The sequence below is a fragment of the Phaenicophaeus curvirostris genome, chromosome 2, assembly GCF_032191515.1.
Source record: "Phaenicophaeus curvirostris isolate KB17595 chromosome 2, BPBGC_Pcur_1.0, whole genome shotgun sequence".
NCBI lineage: Eukaryota > Metazoa > Chordata > Aves > Cuculiformes > Cuculidae > Phaenicophaeus > Phaenicophaeus curvirostris.
In genome coordinates, this window is record NC_091393.1 from 19,115,001 (window position 1) to 19,140,021 (window position 25,021).

General features: G+C 36.0%; 1 protein-coding gene across 3 annotated transcripts in view; it reads left to right on the forward strand.

The window, feature by feature from the left end:
• The window catches only part of EYS (eyes shut homolog), a 774,985-nt gene that overhangs the window by 470,914 nt on the left and 279,050 nt on the right, over positions 1 to 25,021 (forward strand). For all 3 annotated transcript variants that reach the window (XM_069851470.1, XM_069851468.1, XM_069851469.1), the window contains 2 exons: positions 21,137 to 21,327; positions 22,946 to 23,037. In XM_069851470.1, coding sequence (XP_069707571.1) covers positions 21,137 to 21,327; positions 22,946 to 23,037 — 283 coding nt within the window. The remainder of the gene's footprint in view (positions 1 to 21,136; positions 21,328 to 22,945; positions 23,038 to 25,021) is intronic.

Below are 25,021 nucleotides of genomic sequence, written 5' to 3' on the forward strand. Positions count from 1 at the left end.
ATCTTCCCAGGCACAGAGGTGAGGCTGGCGGGTCAATAGTTCTCAGGGTCATCTTTTCTACCCTTGTTAAATATGGGGACAATGTTACCCTTCTTTCAGTCCCCAGGGACTTCTCCTGATTGCCATGACTTTTCAAATGTCATGGAGAGTGGCTTAGAAACCATATCTGCCAATTCCCTCAGGACTCTGGGATGCAACTCATCAGGTTCCATAGGCTTGTAAATGTTTAGGTTCCTCAGGTGGTCACAAACCTGATCCTCCTCTACAGTGGGAAGGGGTTTACCCGACTGGTCACCATCTTGCCTCCCTATGACCCAGGAGGTTGAGGAGAGTGGTTATTAGTAAAGACTGAGGAGGAAAAATTGTTAAGTACCTCAGCCTTCTCCCTGTCTATTGATACGTGATCACCATTTCCAACCATCAATGTGGGTACGTTCTGTTTTCTGTTTAACCTTCCTTTTTTGATTGATGTACCTGTTGAAGCCCTTCTTGTTAGTCTTTACTTTACAAAAAATGTTTGCCAAAAAAATGTTTGTGTTCATCTCCTGAAATTTTAAGGACTGGCTGAACAAAGGAGAGGGTGCAAAGAACTTTCCTGTAATAGATTATTTTTCATAGAATATGAGAATTCTTCCTTTTTATTCTGGTTCAGTAATGTCAGAGGCTTCTGTTTGGAGTTACTATTGGATAAAGTCTTACCAGGTATTGTTACTTCCTAGGTTAACATAGAACTCAGGACCAGAAACAACTCAATCATCAATAAAATCCTGATCACAGAATCACAGAATCACAGAATAACCAGGTTGGAAGAGACCCACCGGATCACCGAGTCCAACCGTTCCTACCAAACACTAAACCATATCCCTCAGCACCTCGTCCACCCGTGCCTTAAACACCTCCAGGGAAGGTGACTCAACCACCTCCCTGGGCAGCCTGTTCCACTGCCCAATGACCCTTTCTGTAAAGAATTTTTTCCTAACGTCTAGCCTAAACCTCCCCTGGCGGAGCTTGAGGCCATAATGTGATGTGATACCCCTTTCTATAACCTTTCAGTAGAGCAGAAAAAACAGGAATTTTCCTAACCAGAATGTAATTTAGTGCTTCAGATTACTTCTAAATAAATAGCAGGAAAAAAAAAAGAAGTGGGAGGGATAGGTGCAACAACATCAGTAGAAAAGTATTGAGTGAATATATGAGAGAAGTTGGGTATTACATTCTTTAATTCATTGTCCACAAAAGCCGTAGTACAAGTTACTTTTTTGTTTTATCTGAAAAACCATAGTCTTTAATGTTTAAGTTCATTGAATCTGGTGTCATCTCACATTCCTTGAATTTGAAACCTCTTTCTCTGACATATTAGGGGAGCTGGGGGAACTGTGAGCAAAGATGACGGTACAGATTTAATTTGATGAACTGAACTTCTGCACATGACTGAATAGATACTACTGAGAACCTTGCTGATGTTTGAGCCAATGTCTCCCCACCCTGCTCTTTTTAGTTTTTGTTTTTCTCTCCTGCTTAAAAGAACATATAAGGTAACTTCTAATCATATCAGAAAAGTCAGCCTGGCTGACTTAATTTACAACAGTAACTGTTTGTCCTATACGTGATCATTAAGAGTCTATAGCTTGTCCTTAACAAGAATTCAGACCCTAAAGACAGACTTCATCGTGCCTTGGAGTTTCATGGTGATGTCCATATGGGAGGTAGGTAGCTAGTAGAACCCCATAAATGTGATGGAGGGCAGTGTGCTCCAGCTGTACACCGACTCAGTAGTGCAGGGACTGAGCCTTGTGGTGGTCTGATCTTGGTGTCACTGGTTTAACCCTTGCATCAGGGCCAGTGGCTGCTGCCTCCTCTGCTCCAGCTTTTATCCAGGGGATGGCCCTGCTAGGGAGGGGTGACACACCCTCCCCAGCAGGGAGGAAAATGTCTGTGACAGAGAAAGGTACTAAAAAAATCAACAAATCGGAGCCCTAGCCTGAGGAGAAAGAAATGTGACACTTTTTTCTAGTGAAGGATGCTGACAGCTCACTCTGACATCCCCCTACAGACTGCCCCCTCTATCCTTGAGGAAAATTGAAGAGTCCGCCTTGGGACTTAGCAGGACACAGGAAAGATGAGCATAAAAACTAAGAAAATGATAGATACTAGGAAGACTTTATTGTATAACAATTTCAACTGCTTTAATTAACGAGGCATTTCTTTATTAATTAGAAAGTATCTGCTATGAGAACTTTAAACCCATGCTTTCTTGGCATCATATAAATAGCATTTCCTCTTTTGCCTGTGGCAGGATTTGGAGTCTGACACTAGACTGCCTTTATATAGAAAAATAGATTTTTTTAGGATGTGATTCATCTCAAGGAATGCATCTAAAATTATTCAGATAAATCATGTTATAGAAGTTCCTCTCTCACTATCCACCATAAAGCAAATCTGAATCGTCCTGTGTCTCCCTGTTCTCAGATAAGTGCCCTCATCTAAGGCTACAAAATCTATGCTTTCCTCCTCGCTTACGATTTTCATGAATTTTGCCACTCTGAGGGACAAAATGCCCTCTGGGCTACCTTTCTATCTATAGTAGCTAGGACATTTGCTAATACATATAAGATACGGATAGAGATTCAGATAGAGTTCTAGATGGAAAGGAATGAACCCGGGTCTCCCACTGGCTGAATGGAATAATAATTGGTTTGTGGCATAAAAGATGAACAGTGGCACTACCATCACCTCTGTGGGTCTGCTGTAAAAGAAAATAACGATCCTTGTTTAGTTTTTTGAAAGTGCAATTGTATGTGTCAACACATAGCAGAAAATTCTGGCCTTCAGCTTCCAGGCAGATGAATCTGCATGTGATCCTTAATCAGACATCTGGCAGCTTAGGAGAGGTCAGAATCCCAGCCACTGTCCTCCCTGGTTTCTATTTTCAAGTGTTAGATACGTTCCTGTTTTGCATACAGGTTTTGGACTATGGCACAAAAATGCTGAATTTCCCAGTTGCTGAATATTCTTGATCCCATTTAGGAGTGGATGGGAGCAGAAACCACAGCACAGGGGTTTGGTAGCAATCGCTGTAGTGGAGACAGTGCTTAATCAGTAATTCCCTGAATTTATGTAAAAAAAGCAAAAGCAGAATATTATTTATTTAGTAAATTGAATTTTTAGGTAGCTATTTTTACCTTTTTTTAATTATTTTGAGCAGAGTGTAACTGATTAAAACTTTTTCAAACTAAATAAAAGGTTTTACTCATTAAATCTATACTCTCTTTTTTTTTCCTCTTACTTTTCTAGGCATAATGTAACTTACATACCACACCATATTTGCCTAACTTTCCTGGACTTCTTTTGCAAATATATCTCTTCTCCTTTGTTTTGTTTATAATGTTTTCTTCTAATGTTTTCTCAGACCCCATCCAAAAATGATGTATTCTTTTAGCTATGTAGAATTTCTTAGTGCTAAAAGATGACCTAAATTCCATTCTTTTTGTATGTGTGGTACAGTTCAAGTTACACACTCAAAATCCTGTTACAATACACAGGTTCTCTGTGATTTCTAGCCTGGAGAGAGCTAATAAACACTAGACTACAGCCTGAAGTCTTGGACAACTCCCTCCTTTCTCTGTCCTAGTTAATTTTGTGTTTGTTTCTGCAGAATGGCATCATGACATAAACATGATCCATTACCCTCAAAAAGGAAGATGGGAGCTGTAGATTAAACCTCTTTAGGCAGAGGAGATTTGTGATATATATGTCACTTCTTTTGTTGTAATGCATATGTATGTGTGAATTGTTTTCACATATTTAATATGCCTGTTGTCCATACAAGAGAGGAAAATGTTGATTATTCCTTCAGAGGGAGGCATAAGCATGCTTTGTACTTTAAACACAGGAGCTGGGCTTAAGTCTTTAGAACTTAAAGGTGCACAAAGTTCTATGTATGATTAGTTTAACGCTGTTTTAACTGATTTCCCACACAGTAAGTAGCTGATTCTCATGAGACGTTTACAACACCCAAGTTTCAAACATCAGGCTGTCTTTGGTTCTGTCCTTAGCAAGCTGATAAAATCTGTGCTTACGAAGAAGGAAGAGCTTCATAATGAAGCTGATGAAAACATAAGCCATGGAGTTTTCTTATTCTTGAGAATGTAGTTATTAATACTAACAACTGGTAAGGTTGGGATTTCAATTTTAAGTAAAACTTTGAATTTGAATATTTGAAAAACATAAAATGGAACAAATACCATAAAATAATTTAAATGTATTCAACTAAAAATAATAATTTTAGGGTTGAATATAAAAAAAAATTTCTATCTTCTATATGTCCTAAATTGTGGGATGGTCTGTATCTTTTCTAGCTTTTTTATTTGGGTTATTTTTAGTATATCCTCAAAAATTTTTTAATAATAGTAGATAGAAATAAATTGACTTGAGGATATTAGGTATAGTTATTATTTCCTAGCCTGAAATTTTACTTAATTCAACCAAATTGACTATAAATTTCCTATCGTGTGAAGAGAAAGGAGCATAGGATCTTTACAAACCAGTTAAAAAAAAAGATACCAAATGGCATCAACTGCAGTTATAATCAGTGTTTTCAATATTTCTCTAATACTGGAAAAACCTCTCGAAGTAAAATAAATCCTGCCATATCATAGATTATACTCTAAATCTCTATGTGCTAAGCTAACACTAGTTTCGGGATGAAGCCTTTGTACTCCAGCCTCTTTCTGGTTTTCATTAATGATTTTTCCCCTAAAAATATACATAGCACATGCTCCTGTTGTTATGAAATGCACTGCAATTGTTTTGTTACTTTTGTCGTAATAACAATTGAAAACAATAAATCTTAAATGACAATGTGTTTCTCTTTAACTTAGTGATTTTCATATGAATCTTTTTGGTGAAAATCATATCTATCATATAAATATTATAACAGGCAGCTAGTCTTTGATTTAATTCTTTTATATCTGAAAATACTTGTTTCAACTTGCTTGCATTTTATGCCTAACATTTCTAATATATCAAACTAGAATTTTTCAGAGAATTTTAAACAAAGTTGGGTAGATGAAATGTCATTGTACCTGAGATTTTTTTTTTCTAAATTTTATTTGGTGTAAATAAGTGGGTTTTTCCATCCTTACCTATATCTCCTAATAATTCATGTCTAAACGTCTAAATAAATCAAATACAATATGTTCTAGCTCACACATAGTAAGCTACTTCTGAAAATTGTTTTCGCTTTGTTTTGCCCAAAACAGAATCCAGTGTTTGTCAAGAATTCCTAAGTGACAGCTGCTGTGTGGTATTTAAACATAAGTCAGTATTTGCCTTTTTGATTTTCCTCAGTAATCTTTACTTGGAAGCATTGAGGACAATATTGTTTTTCTTAAATGGTGTTTTATATAGGACGGGTAAACATTGAGCTTACCAGAGGTGAATTTTAGATTTCTTTGAGAGTTAACAAGTACATTTAGATGGAAGTGCTTGGTATATTGCCAGATTGAGTAGAAATATAACAGAACAACAACTGGGAACTATGCAAGGTCTTGAAAATTAAGCTCTCTGTGACATTAAGCTGTTTCCAGCTCCTATACAAACTGTATTTATGTAACTCAGGACTTCCTCAAATGATTCATGTATTTCTGTATTGATTGTTTACTTTTTGTGGAGATTGGAGATATAAGAAACAGGTAAGATCGTGTTTTACATTACTCTGTTTACAATTTTTTTAATTAAATGATAAATAGACAGGCTGTTTTTAAATATTAGTGGTATGCAACAGATGTAGAAAATACAGTGTTCTACTCCTACTTGATACAACTTCAGCAGTATAAACAAGCATAATCAGAAAATTATATAAAGTCTGGTAAAGCATAAATATGATGTTGAAACAGTGAGTCTTCCATACCCAGCTTATTGATATCCAAATTTTTTCTTAAAAGGGGTAGGCATATTAGGAAATACATGACCTGAAATTGTAGACATTTGATCCATTGAAACTCATAACAGGTAGGGGCTTTTCCTAAAGCAGACTACACTTGTAGTACCCTTGGTGCTTGAAAGCACAGAGATTTAGAAAACCAGAAACTCCTGCTGTGTTCTTGTGGAAGAAAGTTTTTATACAGATTTTAATAATTCTCCAAATGATTAGTATAAGATGGTGATCTAGGATCTTTCAGTAGTGGAAAAAGAAGAATGTGCAGAGTTTTCTTTCTGTTCTTTTAGAAGGTTGTCTTGGGATGGGGTGAACTTCCCAATGGGCATTTACATCTCTATTGACTAAACAGGAAGACAATGTGATATGAAGCTCATTTCCAGATTTTGTGTGGATAGATTAGATAACCCAGCCATCAACCAAGTGGTTCTTTCAAATGGCATCAATTCTAAACCCATGCTGTCCTTCAGAATGTGCCTCAAACATAAATAATTGCACATCTTTTTTTCTCTGGCTTTTGGTGCTCTAGCAACATTTTTTACTAGGGTAAACTTTCATACCCATAGGGATTTTATTGATAAACTAATAAAAGAAATAGATTATTTTGTTAAAGATATAGCAAAGCTCAATACATTTGTCCTGTAACTGAATTGCCAATATACAATTCTCAGAGCATTATCTCTATCCACAGTGACTCCTCAGTAGAGGAACACTTGGGGTTATTGTGACTCAAGAAGTACAATCATTCATATAGCTAAAACCTGTATGAAAATGGCATAATTTCTGCATCACTTCAGGAAGTTGTGCAGATCATGGCAAGAATTGGAGTATGTAACAAAGATTTTTATTTTTTTTTATACTAACTTAAAAGTAAACTTATTCACTGCAAAATAAGAGTTCAGTTTTCCTTTCTTTTTTACCTCAGAGATAAACAGGATCAAGCAAAGACACTTTTTTCACTTGTTCTCTTCCTCAGTCTCCCTTGATTTTAAGTTGTACCTGTTGCAGTTATATATTAGGGAGGTAGTAAGAAATTCCAGACAAGGCAGAATTCATTATGAAATTTAGTATGGCATTTTCTATTATGGGCAATATATTATGAACATTCTGAATTAAATCTGAATAAAATATCTGAAGGTATTCATCTGAAAAACAGTACCAGGCAGATGGTTTAGACAGCTTCAGGTCCCTTTGCAGAGAAAAACGTTTTAAATACTAGGCCTCTCATTTATCTCCTAGAATTTCTAGTGCTGACTTCATTTTCGTCTTAGTTGTGGATGAGTCAACAACATGCTAGCAAAGCAAGAAAATATACAGTGGTTTTATGATTTTGTCATGAAATCCACATCTGCCCCTGCTTGCCTCACCTTACTTCAGTGCAAACATAAGCATAAAGCTGACAAGGACTTCCACAAACTAAGTTAATTCTCCTGCTGTTGCAGACTGGCAGATAATATAACCACTTCGTACAAACTTTCACCTGAGTTCTGATCACAGATAATCCTAACTTCTTGTTTTCACAGTTTCAGAAATGCCATCCATATTCCACTTTAGACTGAGGCTCTTAATGCTTATTTTCCTCTCAGCCTGCATTACTGACTTTGCTCCCATCACTTCTCATTCCTGGTTTCTTCTCTCTGCTATATCTCTTTGACTAGCCAGGATCCTTCCCTGTCTTTTCTTCATTGTTGTTCACTTATCTGAATCACAATATACTCATAGTTTCTCAACAGATATACGTGTGTGGGCTGTTGTTATTTTCTACCACCACCTTCTTTGCTCCATACTTGTCTTTGGATCTGTTCTAAATTGGATCAATGTTTCCAGCTTTTCTTGTTTTCGTCTTCATTTTCGAGTCTGGAGAAACATCATCTATAAATACATGCCTTTGAAACAGCCAAATATTATATATTTTGCATGGTTTTACAGAGGCAAAAGTTCTTATTCTTGCCATCTTAATTGTCTGTGTCATTTTGATAGCAGATATCTTTACCTATTTGCTTTTATTTTTTTCCTTCATAAATAAAAGTGTATGGGTAACTTACTTGTTTTGCAGCCCTTATTGCTATTTAGCAAGCATTTTTAAGCCATTTATCTTTCAGCCATGTACCCTTCATTAGGTTTGCAGTTAGCTTTCTGTTTAACACAATGTCACAATCAAAGGTGGGAAAATTTCCACAAATCCTTGTTTAGAAAGCTTCTACCCCAACCACAGTGTAGTTTTTTCAGAGTCCAATCTGCATTTAAACCAAAGACTCTACAGTCAAGCGCAATACATATGCTTACTCCAAAGCAACAAGAAGTTCCTTGTTTTTCATTACCACAGACAAATTCTGTACACGTAATTTTTTTTGAAAGACATCCTGTGTCTGCACACTTTAATCATGATTAATTCATGATTCATGCAAAATTGTGAAGATAATTTTACACAGAAAATTTGTGTGAAGGCTTCTTTTTACATTGTTAGTTATTCTACACTGGGGAAATCATTCTACAGTGCTTACACTAGAACACCAAATGGAAATTTAAATTTTTCAGCACAGAAATTACTTCAAATGTATATTTTGAAATAAATTACCTAAACCAAACTATCATTCTGAGTCTTCCTCATCCCTTGAGTTGACAGTGCCCTTATTATAATGCTATCATATAAGAATTTTGCATTTATATTTTGCAAGTGACTAGATCACATAAAAAACATAAGAGAAAGGAGCTGGGATTACATATTATAATATATATCTATATATAATTTATGAACCATCTATTTAGATTTTGAGTTTTGGTTTTCTCTAATAAGTTATGTGTCATAAATGATACCTACTAAATTTCCCTATCCTGTTTTTAATCAGTTTCTTTTGAGTGACCTTCAAAACATTCACTGAGTTTTATGTGATGTGACATTGACCTGGTCTGCTGTGTTATTAATGATTCATTCTTTATTTATATTCTTAAATATTCATGGCAGCATTTGTTTCCATAGTACTCATTCACATTATCAACCCCTAAATCACTATGACTCAGAAAGTGAAACAGAAAATGGGAGGTTGCATGCAACTATTGTATGCCTCCTTTATCAGTTAATACTGTGAATGGTGACTGTTTTCAACATTCATGGAGTCTTTTTTTTTTTTGCTGATACTTTGCGTGCATGCACGTCTTCTTTAGAACTCACGAGTTAAGTGGAAATAAAATGCATACCAGTGCATAAGACAGGCTCCTGCTATTTGGTGTATTGTTCTGATTTGAGCTAAAGAACCAATTCCCTACCTTTTCAGCTAAACTTTTTTCTAAGGAATTTCTTTTTCTGAAAGTTAACAACGTGTTTTACAGACAGTATCTGCCTTTGGAAATGATCACACTTGATATTTATAATTATCACTAAATAATAAGATAAATAATATGCCAAAAAGCCATTGTTTACACTTACTCCTATGGAAATAAATGTCATCCTGCAGTTGGTGGATGTAATTTAAAGGGTGGAAATAGGTCACACCTGCAGGGAGAAATGGACAGGACAGGTAACCCAAACCTGACCGAAGATTAATTCTTTTATGTTACATCTATCATGCTCAGTATAAGGCTTAGGGATCACAAGGGTCGAGTCCTTTTCTTTGATGGCTGATGTGCAGTGAGGATCTTGACCTTCTGTCTCATCCTCATCCTGATCTGTGCATTCCTGAATTCAGTCCCTGAATCCAGCTTCTGCCTGCCTATGAGTCCAACCTAGGACTTTCCCTGTGCCCGCCCTGCAGTGTCAGGGGTGACAAATAGTCATAGGGGAAGTTCAATTTGGTTTTATATATTTGTATGTGTTTTATATATTTGTATGTGTTTCATTATTTTCTTAAAAATAATATTTTCCTTTTTATTATTATTGTTTCATTAAACCTGTTTTAGATTTGTTTTCTAACCCACAAGTGTCTCTCTTTTTTCCTTTCCGTGTGTGGAAGAAATTGGATTACAACTACCCAGTTTAGCTGCTGACCAGGTGAGGGACAGGGACACATAAGACAAAGAAAGCAGGAATAAGACTCTTTATGCTTTTAATTGAGTGCTTTAGTATTTCTTTATTAAGACAGCCACACATATGCACTGCAAAATACTTTAAGAGAAAGAAGAGCAGACAGATACAGATGGACTCAACACAGTTCTAAGTAAAATATTTGTTCAAAGAGTCAAAACTTCACTAGAAGAGATGAATGAAGTGTTATTTCAGAGCACCATGGCTTCATTGTTAGGATCAATAGCATCAGACCTTTTCGTAAAAGGCAGCTTCACAGCGCACTACTGTGAATACTATCCATCTGTTCAAGATAAAGACAGATTCTGCAGCTGATGCCCTTGCCCAGTAACAGTTTTGTCACTACTCTGAGAGCTGGCTTCTGTAGCCATGACCAGAACGAATTATACTGAAGGTAGAAAAATGCATTTGGCTAATTTAACTGCAAGTCATTGGGCAAATATGGGCTTATGCGAAGTTGCAACTACAGTAAATAAAACACATCTACTTATAAGTACATAACAGATAAAAATTAGCTATCATTTTAGTGAGGCATTTGCCATTAATAGATAAAAATGATTACTATAAATTCTGAGGGTCTAGCAAAGATACTGTGCAAGCCTTACAGTGCAATCTTGCCACAGAATTTCATCAGTAACTGAGGAGAAATGGTTTTCAGGATGAGCCTAGCTTTAGTCTTAGGGTTCCGTGATGATTTCTACAATAATATTCAACAGGAAGAAGCACACTCCTGAGAATATTTGTCAGCAAATCACCTCAATACCAATTTTCCTGTAGCAGTGCAGTGCTAAGCAAATTCACGCTGAATTGCTGAATAAAACAGTTGCATCTGTGAAGATCTGGATCTGGAACAAGAAAAAAATATTCACTGAGAGTTCCATTATCCTTCTACTACACTAGATACTGCGCATACATCCTGAATGCACAGAATATACAATAATGTTTTGTACATTCCACTTTAAAGCAACACCTATAGTCAAATAATCCACGCACATTCTTCATGATGACTTTTTAACTGCATTAGAGAAAACATAACACCATGAAACACAATCTATTTCTTCTACCAGTGGATTTGGCTAGATAGAAATATTGTTTTGTTCTGGATTTCACTGTGATTTTTTTTCTATCTCGAATCAGTGACTGATTCGGTTTTGGGGGATAAGGGAGAAAGGGTGATTACTGACCTAATTTTTCTTTTATTATAGACTTAAAACATTGTGCTTTCAGCGTGCAGTTCTGGCAATGCATTGCAAGATTTTGATTGCTGTGCTATTCCTATCTATATTATTTATTCTGAATAATGGGGAGATAATGGCCTTCTGGAATAACCTACAATACTATAAAGGACAGTTTAAAGCCATATTATATACACTTCATCCTGTGACAATTGATATTGATTGTAATCTTTAAAATAGTTGATAAGTTGTTAAAATTAGTTCTTTTCTTTTTGCTCAAAGTCTAGTTGTAAGAGACTGAAAATAGCAAGTTGGTTTATAAGTAAGAGAAGTGAAGAAGTTTGGTTTTTTATGGATCCATCTGCTTCTCTCCCAGTGGTGGCTCTAATGCTATCTAGCCGTGGGGGTTATCAACATGCAAGCGATGGCACTGGGCTTGTTGCTGGCTGTGTGCCAGCTGCTAGCACTTTGTAGAAAGGGCAGCAGAAGGGAAAGATTTTAATGAGGCTTATGAAGTTCTGCTGAGAGCAGGCCAAATTATCCCTGAGGTAAAACCGCTCCTGATTTTTGCTATAATAATACTTGATCCTCTCTATGTCCCTTATGGTACATTTAAAGAGAAAAAAACAACACAGACTCTAGCTGAAACCGAACTGAGTTTTTTCCTGTCTCTCTATATTTATATATATCTTTTTATACCTACAATGAAATAATCTCTTCTACTCACCTGCTGATTGCAGTAACACTTAACACCTCTTTCCATTATCTCTCTGTTGTTGAGCTACCCCACATGTTAAAAATATCCCTTGTGTGACTGACAGGCATCAGGCACTCAAGCCCCCTTTCATCTCACTAAGCTACTATTGTAATTAATAGATCTAGTTATGCAGAGTATTTGAAGTTAAAATCCATACTTGAGCATGAAACAGAATCCCCTTTTAGGAATTATTTATATTTTAATGATCATAATAAAACAACTAATAACAACTGAACTAATTACATTCCAGGTGCCACCTATAATTGAAATGGGTTACTGCTAGAAGGCTCTGCCCGTTTTTCCCTGAGTTCAAGGAGGGGCCAAGACTTACCCTCTTCTTAGTTGTTTGCAGACATATATTTGTGAATAGAAGAAGAAAATAATTATTTTTTAAATGTACAGTAATAACTAATTTATGTACTGTTTTATGTGTAGTTTATAAGGAAACATTAGACTATATCTGCTGTTCCATTCCAACATATAGAGAAGCATATAGCATTCTCTACTCTTGCTGCATGTGTGGACTTTCCTAGAAAATTAATTGTGAGTGTGTATTTGTGGGCAGAAAAATACTTTTCCAAAGAATGAGTGAGCACAATATGAAATTAAAACAAAAATACTTAAAGCGTCTAGGATTTTCATGCTCCTCTTGCTCTGTAGGTGTTTAAACTAGTTTCAGTATTAGAAGTGAAGAGAATAAATGCCTCAAGAGTTTTTATTATACTCTCAGTCTTATAAACCTTGAATTTAATTAAGCTGTATTAGATAAATCTTGAATTTTTCTCAATGTCAGTAATTTTTCCATGATGTAGCACACTTTTGTTTTCTGGTTCATTTATTAGTGGAATTCTTTTAGTAGTGGTGGTAGCAAGAAAAGTATTTAATGTGACTGTCTCAGTGGTAAATCAAAGATAAGAAAACCGTAAAGATTTTCAAGTCCATTGGGTCAGTTGACACGCCCTGTATAGCAGTCTTCTGTAGTCTTGCTTTTAGAGAATACTTTTCTGTCAGTCTAATTTAAACATCAATGGAGTATACCAAAAGATGCTTTGGTACAGTGCCCCAGCAAGGATTTGCTAAATCCAGGAAAAGATACTATAGTCGGCCTTGATAGATATCTGAGTCCAAATAAGCAGAGAGAATTTGATGCCTGAAAGTTGGGTAAAACTGGCAACTAAAGCATTGCTCATAGGAATGTAGCCACAATGGAAAAAGGTGACATAGCATAAGCATAAGGTTCTTCAAATTCAGTAACTGTAAGGAATAGGAGAGGGGAAAATCAATGGAAATGCACATATATATTACCTACATAAGTAGCAAATACCTACTTCTGGAAATACAGTCCAGTTAAAATTGTTCTGGAAAGGTAGATTATGGAGAGATAGATCATAGTTTACCTCATAAGGTGATTCTGGAAAGATATTGAATTGATAGTGCTGACCTGAGCATCTGTAAATGTCCATCAATTTGGCTGTAAGAATGCAGGCTTCAAAACTGGAATGGAAATCAACAGAAATTGGGAGCTTCATTTTAGGCATTACAATTGAGTATCTGTCATCTTAAAATAGTTTCAAAGTAATTCAAGAATTCTCTGCATTCATGAATAAAGGTACAGATGTTAGAGCTCCCCAAACTATTATATCTGCGGAAGAAAACATACATCTGATTTACATTTGTCTTGAAATGGATTAATTCAAGTTACAATTTTGAAAGATTATTGAAAAACAAATGTTCTACTGGCATGTAGTGTATGCCAGTGTGAGGCATAGTCTATATTGCTGGGTACATTACAGCATTCCAGTCCTTCCCTTGGATGGGGAGCTCTCCAGAACCTCTTTTTTTTGTCCATGTGAGTTATAGAAAAGGGACAAAAATAGAGCTATTTGCTGATGTACAGTGAGTTTTCTTTTAAGTAAAATATTTAAAATAATTCAAAAGAAACTTTTTGCCTCCTTCCCTAGAGATTCTTAGAAGCGTGTGGTTTATGTATTTTATACATATAGAAATTTGGTATGTGTTACCTATATTATCTCTCCTGATATATAGAAAATGGGAATTATCACTGTGAATATATTCTGCTATTATCCTTGGATATAAACGTGTTTCACTCCCATTTTTCCCACATTATCGAAATACTGTGAAAAATAAACACAAACCATTTACACTTTTAAAAAGGGATTTTATTTCCACCTGCTATAAAATAAGTCTATGTTACAGAATGTTGGTACTTACATGACTAGAAATCTCTGAATTTCAGTGTAGTCTTGGCTTCTTTATATCTCTCTGCTTTCTAAAGATCCGCGTGCTGCTTGTGCACATAGATATTTTCTGAAAAATAACTTGAAAAATGTATTGTGTAAGAAAATCTTGTGTATACTGATTTTTTTTTGTTTCTGACTCTGATTTATAACTCTTTTGTAGAGTGGCGAGGAGAACTGAAAAGTAGAAGAAAATGTAGCAAATTGTCCCCTTTACGGGGTAAGCAGAGAGAGTAAGCGTAGATCTAGCTACTAACAGCATTGACTTTTGAACATGAAGGAGCTAACCATCAAAACACTGATCAGCAGGCATGACCAATGTACGTCTGAAGAAAGAAAGGTACATGATAATTACAGGAAAAGGGGAGGATCTTCTGGCGATTTAGGGTCTGAATTCCCATTCCTTCAAGGCAACTGTATTCTATGTATGTGTTTGTACATATGAATCAGAATCACCAGGTTGGAAAGACCCACCGGATCATTGAGTCCCAAATATGGGTTTGTTTAGGCTAGAAGCGTAGACATTGTGAATTATAGGAGCTCCAAAACAGACATGTTTTTCTTTCAGAGGAATTTTGCAGCCTACTCAAATGTGTAGCTCTATGTAAGTATGACAAAGGAACAGTAAAGAAGGTTTACTCAAAACATTTGTTTTTCTTTGCTTCAAGGCTGCTTGTGGGCTGCACTGGCAACAGTTCTGGATGTTAACCATGTTTTATTGTTGTCTAGCACGCCACATTAGAAAACATTTCAACTTTGAGAGAAAAACATAACTATAATTCTCTGCTGGTCATGCGGCATAGACTTCTTTGACAGCATAAAACAAAGGTTCGTTGTAGCTGTGGGTATGTTATGTGGAACCTAAGGTTCACAGTGAATTGCATCTGGAAGTAGAAATAGTGGTTGAAGATCATTTCTCTGCTCTGTCTTTAAGGTGCTTCAGCTGAAAAGACTAAATAAAGTATATGGAAGACATGAGACTTTAAAAAATCAGTTAAAACTTTTTAAACAGTGATGACAAATATGAAGCAGATTATCACATTAAAGAGAATAAAAAATAAATCTTGTTCCTTGTGCTGTGGCTGTCCACCAGGACTCACTGGAATGATTGACCATATTTTGGAATACAAAAGAGTAATTTACATGACTCATTAAATGTGAAATCTCAAAGATTTTTAGAGATAATGCATAGAAATGTAAAGAAAATGAAAGCTGAAATTACTTTCAGCATATTGAGAGTAAAGAAGAAAAACATTGCTACTGGCATAGGCCACATGAGACAGAAGGCTCAAAAAGAGGATAAAAAAATGAGGCATCATATAACTAGTATTATCCATTTACCCTGCTTTTATATTCTATCAGAGTTCACACAACTAAGGAGGCATGAATTCTTTATAGTTTGGACAGCAGGCATATTTCTGTGTGGTAAGTTACCTTTTTCAATTTAAGACCATTTTCCAATGAAGGAAGTGCAAACAACAGTTAAGTTGTTTTGAATTATTTGAAATAATTTATTGGTGTTAAGTGCAAAGGTTGCATACTCTAAAGTTTTGACAAAATATTTAATTATAATTGACAGTAGTTAGAGTCATCTTTGGAAAACCTTTTCCAAGGTGCAGAACAGTAATATTTTACTGAAGACATAAATTCCAGCTAGAAATAGAACTCCCACTAGGCAGCTTTATGACTAAGACTAGTTATAAAAATGTCCCTTCCTTTTCCAAGAATAAAGTAATACTAATAAAATTTACTTTTTGTCCATATATTTCCATGTTCCTCAGAAAGTGAAGAAACAAGACAAGACATAGGCCTTCACAGAAAAGTATCATGGCTGAATTTGCTTTGTGGCATCCTAATTAGAGGACTGAAGACTTATTTAGGAAGCAATAGTGAAATTATTAGTTTCAAGGTCACTGAATAATTGTTACCAGCACTAATGTCCCTAAGAATATATTCACAAAAATATTTTTAAACCTTACCTTTCACTATGTCATGTAATTTAAAAGGATGATGTGCATGAACACTCATAGGAGAATGAAAAGGTAGGGAAAACTAACTAATATAGTTGTGGTTTTACCTGACTTACTCACTATAATTCTTTGCAATGCTTCTGCTGTTCTTTTCTTCAAATGTCAGTGGTTGAGAATCTTGTCTATCCTATACCAGCACATACTGAGTTAGCTTCACCTCACTTGTAAGAACTCTCTGTCATGTTGTTGCCTAGACACACCTGCTTCCTTCTCCTTTTTCTTTGGTTTATGCTAACTGTCCCTCAACACACCTAGTTTAAGGTCCTCTTCATCAGATTAACGAGCAAAACCACTCTTGCCAGACTTTGTTAGATGTGTTAGTAAATGGCAAAGTTGGTTGGAAATTTCCCTCTTGCTGGTGGGACTGAGGGCTCCCACATCTTCTTCCTTCATGCCTAGAGCTCTGCAGCTGCTTTTGGTGCTTCAGGTTACCCCAGCAGTATTGTCGGGGCCCATGTGGAAAAGCAGCAATGGTTAATCATGTGTGGGCTGAGCAAGACTTGTGTGTCTCTGTGTAAAATCTTGGAACCTGGTCCTGCCAGGCAGCAATCATCTGGAAACTTCAAGTCAGTTGCCAGATTGATGTCTCTGTACCCTGCAGTACGGAGTCTTCAGTAACGGTCTCAATCACCTTTGCTCCTTTCTGCAAACACAAGGTGAGGGCTGAGCTGGCTCAGAGGAGTCTCCTGAAGCATCTTGCTTGGCCTCTGTGGTGCCCTGGGCAGTTGCAGTTCAATCAGGAACTGTCCTCATGTGCCAGAAGCTGCAAGCTTCCAGTTTACCCCATCTCAGCATCTTTCTGACACTACCCATGGGACCATGGCCTCCGGCTGTGCCAGCTGGGCTCACTGGAGGTGGGAAGCATGTGTGGATGCCTGGTATGGTGGGCCAGACACACCCTCAGGATGATGAAGCCATGACACTGTTTATGGTGGAATGTGACAGGCTGTCCCAGGAGAGTTGCTTCTTTCACATTGTTTGCGTAAGCCTGGGCCGTGGACAGATGTTGGAAGTCTTTTTTGGGGCTGGAGAGGTCTGTAGTCTGCTCAGTGAAACAGTCCTTGCTCTGACCTTCTCATTTTGCTTGTCTAAAACTTTTTTTTTATCACTTGACATTCCCCAGTTTTAAACCGATTTAACTTTCTTATGACCATAGTTATACACCATTGTAAGAAATCTCTTCTTTTTTTATTAAAAAAAATGAAATTTCCAAATAGCAAATTAATGCTTCATATGTTTCATGACAGAATCCTTCCCGCAGGCAGTGATGCCTTCACTTTGAATGTTGTAAGGTATTTCTAATTAAAGGAATAGTAACTGATGTAAAAGATACGTCGATGAAAGAAGAAAAAAACAATAGCATGAAGAGGAATGTTGTATCCTAAGATGTAACATAACATAGAAAGAAGCAGTAGAAAGAAGAAAAAAATTTATTAGAATCCACACGGTGCCTTAGAATCATAGAATAACCAGGTTGGAAGAGACCCACCGGATCACCGAGTCCAACCATTCTTATCAAACACTAAACCATGTCCCTTAGCACCTCATCCACCTGTGCCTTAAACACTTCCAGGGAAGGGGACTCAACCACCTCCCTGGGCAGCCTCTGCCAGTGCCCAATGAAGTGTACGATTATGAGCACATTAAAAGATTTTATTACTCTTTCTGCCTTTAAAAAACAAAACTTACAGTTGTCTAGGTTTTGAGAAGTTTTAAATTTGAAAGCCTCTGATGCAGCTGAAGGTCATAGGAACAGAGGAAACTCAGTAGGTGCTGGCAAGAGTTAATGAAGCTTGCCAGTCAGCTGGGCTGCAGACCTGCCTGGGTAGTGCTGACTGTTAAGGTGAGGTCTCAAACCTTTTAACGTTCTGACATTAATGTGAATTCCTGTAAACAGAAAAATGAGGAGAGCTGCACATACACAGGGGAACAAGCTACAACTGAAAGGATTTTATAGGCCAAAGGGCTTTCCTGTTTCTTAAGAAAGCAAGTGTGAGACATTCACAGTGAAAGATAAAATACGGCTTCAATTTTTCTCTTTCTTTTTTTTTCCTTAAGGCTTGGGTGATGAGCACTCTGTCTTAGGACAAATAGCAATCTAGGAAGTGAACTGTAGAGGTCAAATGAAAAAGCTGCATGTAAGTGTAGTAGAAATATTACAGGCAAAGCTTATGTTCCATAAAACCAGATTGTGTACTGTTGCAAACAATGTGGAAAAATAGGCAAAACCACAGTGGTGTTTTTTGCTAATAGCTATTGTGGAAGGGTGTGTAGCTATTTGTGATTCAAGTAGCACATTTTTATGGGTTTCACAAAAACCTAGAGCCTCTTAAATATTCTTCAATTCTTCCTCTCATTATCTCTTCTCATATTTATGGACATAGAGCAATTGCAGCAATTTTACTGCAGCTGATTCCTTTAAAAAGCTTTCTTGTAAGCAGCATGAATCTATGTACTGTAAGAAGCCAAACTGGCCTCAAATCCATGGAATAATGAAGTGTACTGTCTTGCAGGGCAACGTCATTTGTGGCCATAGGAAGATAAAAAGACATGGATGTCGGTGAGGATGAAGCACAGTTTTTGCCAGCAGTGCTTTGTGTACTTGCTTCAATTATACACAGAAAGCTCAACATAGATGCCACTAGCTTTTTCTGGTTTGTTCTTTCTTGAAATTTAGTAGATAGTCCAGGCTGGCTTCAGTTGCCAGGGTTAGGTTATTGTTTCAGGATTTATTAGTAAACTGCTTTATTCCTCCATCCATCTGTTTCTCTTACTTTTACTGAGTACAGATTTTACTCTCTTGTAGTGAGATGTAGGGGCTCAGATGCCTTGTTAGCAAAACACTGGCATAGTTCTGACCTCTTCTCACATATCTACTCAATTATCTGCTGAACAGTGAAAAAAAAAAAAACAAAGCCAAACAAACAACCCACATCTTCAAATCTCAGAAGGTACAGAAGGAATTAGGCTGTAAGAAAGAGATGTTCCATGCAACTTTGCTGTCTCTGAGCTGAGCTGATCTCCTAAGTGGAGTCAAGAAAAATGAGGTGGTTAGCTATCAATATCTCAGGAGTGGAGGGATCTGAGCAGTTCTATGGGAGAAGTAAAACCATGTGCAGGGGCAGTTCAGGGCAACTGGAATGAGGGAAAGTTTTAGTGCTCAGGAAGGAAAACAAACAAGGGGGATTGGAGGTAATCCTCTAAAGATCTGAGTGCCTTTTCTTAGAGCAAGTGTTCTGTCTATAAAATGGAAGAAGTTTTCTGTGGAATTTTATATACTTTTTTGCTTGAGTGTTCTGAAATTTACACATAGAGGCTTACATTTCAAAACAGAATTTTTAAAGATAAAAAATACTAAAAATTATAAGGCCAACTTTTTTGCATCATGTGTCATTGTTTTGTGTGTTTATTACTGATTTGTTGTTGTTTCTTTTTTCACCTCTTCCACAAAATTTGTTAAGAGGAGTTTTGTTCAGGATTTGATCACAGCGACTCTGACTTTGTTAATAGGTTTCTGAAAAGTAATGAAAGGATAAAAGTCAGCATACTCTTACAGTGATAAAAAGGAAGATGGCATTAATTATTTGCAATTTATCTTAGCACCACTGACGTCCAAAATCTAAGCATGGCAATAATGTATTTCCTGTTGGAGATCGTCAGAACAGATTATAATTTTGCCTGATTTGGAAAATATAAACAGGATTTGTGACCTTCAAATTGCTCAGAATCACTGCACAGATGGTTCAATGAGGTCTGAGTGAAGCAAAATGAAATTATTCATTTATTGTTTTGAATTGTATCTAAATTCAAATTGTCGCACTGATCTTTATAACAAGATGGGTGAGTTGTTAGTATGACTTGTTAGTTGATGATATATTTTTATCAGTCTTATGATATTCATCATGAAAATAATTTTATGCCAGGTTCTTCTTCAAATGAGACTAAAATTTATTTCTGCTTGTGCAGAAATGAAAGAAATAATCTCACGTTACACGTGGGGAAAGGGGAGGGAAAAGAGTAGTGGAAAGGGAACGGGGGAGAGGAGATAAAAAAAAGAAAAGAGGAAGGGAGAAAAGGAGAAAGAAAAGAAACATAGAAAGAAAAAGAAAGAGATAAATTAAGAAAAAGGAAGAAAGAAAAATACAATAGAGAGAAAGAGAAGAAAGGAAGGGAGGAAAGAGAGAGGAGAAGATATGAGATGGAAGATGGGAGAGGAAAGAGGAGGGGGAAGAGAGAGGGGGGGGGAAAAAGGCTTAAAAAGAAGCCCCTTTTAAGTGTACTTCTCTGTCATCTAGTGAGCTTGCAGCCATGTACTCACATACTTTATCTATTTAAATAAGAGCTGTGTCTGCCTTTGCCAGGTATGGCACAGGGTGCTGGAGGTTAAGCAGGGTCTAGATAAATCAATCAGATAAAATAAATGTAGTCAGAAGGTATATTTTCAGCTTTAATCCTTACAAGATTCCACTGTTTGTTTTAGACAGAAATAGTTGACATATTTTATTAAGATGGCAATTTCATAATTAGGTTACGGAATGTTTTCCTTCCTTTCCATACTGTGAGATTTTTACAAAGACTTCAAACTTGCTTATTATTGCATCAAAAATTACACGAATGCCTAGCTTTGAAAAAGTTATTCTTGACTTATGGGGAACCAAATCTGCTAGCTATGTTTCAAGTGCTACCATCTTCATAGCTTTTTCTTTTAGGCATTGATCCTAGTTGTCTGCTTAGTATAATTTGATCTAAACCCTTATGTCTCAGTTTATTAATTCTCAGCATTAATCTCTGACAGGAGATAACTAACATCAGTTTTTAGATTCATATCTGTGTCCTTGATGGATGTAAAAGCATATCCTATATCTTTGCACCCATTAGTGGAATAAAAAAATCAGTGGATGAAGAAGAAAAATATATTTCTATACTTACATTACATCTCTGAAAATTCTATTTACAGATTTTAGTTATGCCCGCTATTATGGTGATTCTTACCAGGAATTTCAAGGCTTGCATTTGAACACGCAAAACTTCATCCACTTGGAATTTAAGACCTATAATCCTCATGGACTCCTCCTGTATATTGAACAGAGCCCAGAAACACTAGGACATTTTTTAATTCAACTTTTCATCAAACGTGGCAGATTACAGGTAAGGCATCAAAATCTCCCACTGAAGAAGTAAGTAAGTAAAAGTTAGGATATTTTTTCTTTCTTGAGGTTCTTTAGTATTTCAAGAAAGGTAGTTGTCAAACTTGCTCTCTGCTAGGGTAAATTGAAGACTAAAACAATTAGTATTGTCTCACAAGAGGTGGTGCTTGAGGAAAATCGAACAGTGATTATAATTTGAATGTCTCATAAAAATATATATTAATAGACAAAAATAAAGAATGTAGATATTATGTTTACAGCTTGTATGAATCACAGTATTCTGTTTTATATAAAAAGCCTAAGCCTACTGAAACTCCTAATATGTAAGTTCATTAAAGTATTTATAAAGGAGATTGTGGAACTGAGTCATTTGCTACAAGAAAATTTACTGTGTAAGTGAATGGAGTGTATTTCTGTTACCATGTGGCTCTGAGTAGAAACCTTTAACTTTATCTATCATGTTAGTTCAGAAAAAAAAAATAAAAATGTTTGGCTTTCATGGACAAACTAAATAGGAATACTTTTTTAATAAACATGAAGGAGTAAGGTGTGTATCACAGTATATCTTTATCTTTGGTAAATTATTCCTTCTCTTTTGAGGAAGAAATAAAGCATGAGCTTTATGAAGATATGAACAGATATTTAAGTGTCTATAAAAATATCCTAAAAGAAAAGTTACTTTTCTCACAATGGATCTTCCACTTTCCTGTTAAAATTTTTAAAAAGGTTCGGCTTTTTCAAATCTGCAAGGATTGTGAAATGTCTGTCAGGAACAGAATATTTGAACTATATTTGCCTTCATGTTTAAATATCATGATCATATTGAATAGATAAATACATTTCAAAAACAAATAAAAAGAAGAAAATAATGTGATTTACCATGGTTTGTTGTATTATGACTATCTAGAATAAATGAGATTAGTCAAAGGCAGAAAGTTATCCAGGGTTTGAAAAATGTTGATGGGTTTAAGTCCATCTTACTTGTATTCATGGTAAAGTAATGATGCAGAAAAATATTTTTCTAACGTATCATAAGCACCATAAAATATCAAAGTACTTTCATTGACAAAAATCTATTCAGAAATCCCAGTGTGCCATGTTAAAACTAATTGAATTCACTTAATCATTCACAAAGCCAGTCAATTAAATGTAGATTTAAAGCCCAATGAACAAATGGTTCTCAGCTCACAATCAAGCTACAATTACAAGCAGACAAACCATGAAATCAAGTGCTTGTTCACATTAGTATGGGAAATTAAATGGTGTTCCAAAATGCTCAAGCTTGCATGCTACATTACGTGTCTGGAAGTGTAAGAAGGCCATAAAATGGTAAGCAAAATTAACCCATGGCCAAAGTTAATTTCAGCTGGGTTGCAGATGGTCAACTTCTTTGCAAATCAGGCCTGATAATAGCTGATTGTACAATACACAAATATTAAAGCATTTTCAACAGGTTTCCTGATCCAGATCTTTAAAGAAACATTAGTTTTCCTTGGTATGCATGACAACCTTCAGTTTTTTATGAAACATTTTGTGATTTTGAAATTCAAGTTTTTAATCCTATAACCATTTAGATATTAGGAATTATGTAATAAAAGCATTTTATTCCCACTCTATAGTACCAGTTTTTATGTGATGAAGCAGCAGAAGTCAAAAACATCACCACTACCACTAGATTGGATGATGGACAATGGTATAAAGTGCAAATCAGGTAAATTTTATAGTTTACTGTTGTTTGTGTTTATAAGTACCTCAAATCTCATCTAGGTTGGATAGTTAATAAATTCCAATTAAATTCTCTGTCGTTAGAGATGAGTGATACCTTGATGTGTGCAGTAAAATCATGTTATAGCAGTGTGGACAATACTACAACGTTGGAAAGTATGCTTAAAAGTAGAGTACAGCTGAACAGTGCTTATTGCATCATTGAAGTACTTAATGGAAATAAATGCATTCCTATTGAAATCATGTACCATAGCAAACATAAGCATTCAGGCAGGGAAGCCACTGTGCAGGAGATCCAACCTACTTAGATGAGGAAAAGGTGGAATATCTGACAATGAAAGTGTGACTCTTGGAAAATAGATAGATAAACAGAAGCAGTACCATGACTTGCTGTTACTGCAACTTATATTGAAATTTATTACTTCTTTAAAATAGCAATACTTGCAATTGAAGGAGGATAAAATGAAAGATAAATGAGGTAGGTAATAGATTTTCAACAATTTTTGTTTCCAGATTATGTCTGTTTCCTTTCATGGCAATGTAGTTGGAAAGGCGAATATATGTTTTCAAATAACATAAATACTCACCATTCTAAAATCTAAGAGAAGGCTGACCAAAGCAGTCACATGTGGATATTATACGAGAAATCAAAGGGAGTCAGGTTTTGGGTTAGTTGAGATTTCTAGGGTGCACCAGACTTATTAATGATTTACACTGGGAATCTGGATCCTTTTCAAATACTTGTGAAGAAAACATTCTTTGCCCAGGGGCAATGAAGATCTGCATGCATTTTAGGGAGTTTTAGATAAGCAAATGTACATAGATGCGTCTAATGACCAAATGTCTGTGCTGTTAGAATCCACATCCTTTTAAGAATTTGAAAGACAAAGTTTTGGTTTCATTTTATAGGAAAACTAGGTATGAGTCCTAGTGAGCTCTCCAGACAGGTTCAAGTCCTCTAGTCCAGCAAGAAGAGAGATAACTGTTTGTCTCTTAGGAATAAATGACTCCCTAAAATGTTTGTGGAGGAGTACAGAAGAAACAAAAATATGTTACTGGAGTAAGCCTTTTTTGGCTTACTTACTTACCTGTCCAAATGAAGCACTTTTGCAGGGTAACTACAACTGGATTATTCGATTCTATGGGAAGCTGTACTGGTGATTGTATCTGTTATATTGTGCCTTGCTGCCTCAGATGTGGCAGTTAGTAGTCAGTGAGAAGGAAAATAGATTCCTGCATTTCAGCTATCATCGCTGTCGTATGTTTTCCCAGCATGGTAAATCAGCCCCAAGCTCCAGACCACATAGTAAGACAATGCAAGCTAACTCAAGGAGAAAAGCAGTTGCGTCTATCACCCAAAAAGGGAGTAACATAAAACTAAAGCATGCTAATGGAATTTATGACCAAGTGTAAGCGCTTCTCTGACCAGGAAGGAATAGAGTATATCTCAATAACACTGATAAAAGTGGACTTCTCTAAAAGGTTGAATAACATACCTAGTTGTCTTTATTTCATTGCTTGTAACTCCCTCTCAATCTCAAAGCAGAGAAAGTAGAATTGGAATTTTTTTTTTAGAGAAGAAATACAAAGATGATTAAGGCATTAATCGGCTTCTGTATCAACAGTGACTAAAAATCAAGGACTCTGAAAGTCCATTAAAGACAACTGACAGTGAATACCGAACACGTCTAAAAAGTCCCAGGTGTCACAGAAAACATGGATGAGGACTGGAGACATAATTTTATTATTCTGTTAGCTAATTTAATCCATTATAATTCTATTCTTGGTCCTTTGTTGTTTGTTTTAAGAAAGATTTAAGATCCTGAAAATAACAGCCTGAATGCCTGAACCCTCAGTACTGTAGGAGACACTGAGTAAAACATGTTTTCCACCAGTGCTGGAGCATTAGAACTGCCATGTCATTGACATTACTCAGGGACACATTAACCATCATGGTGTGAGTGCACATT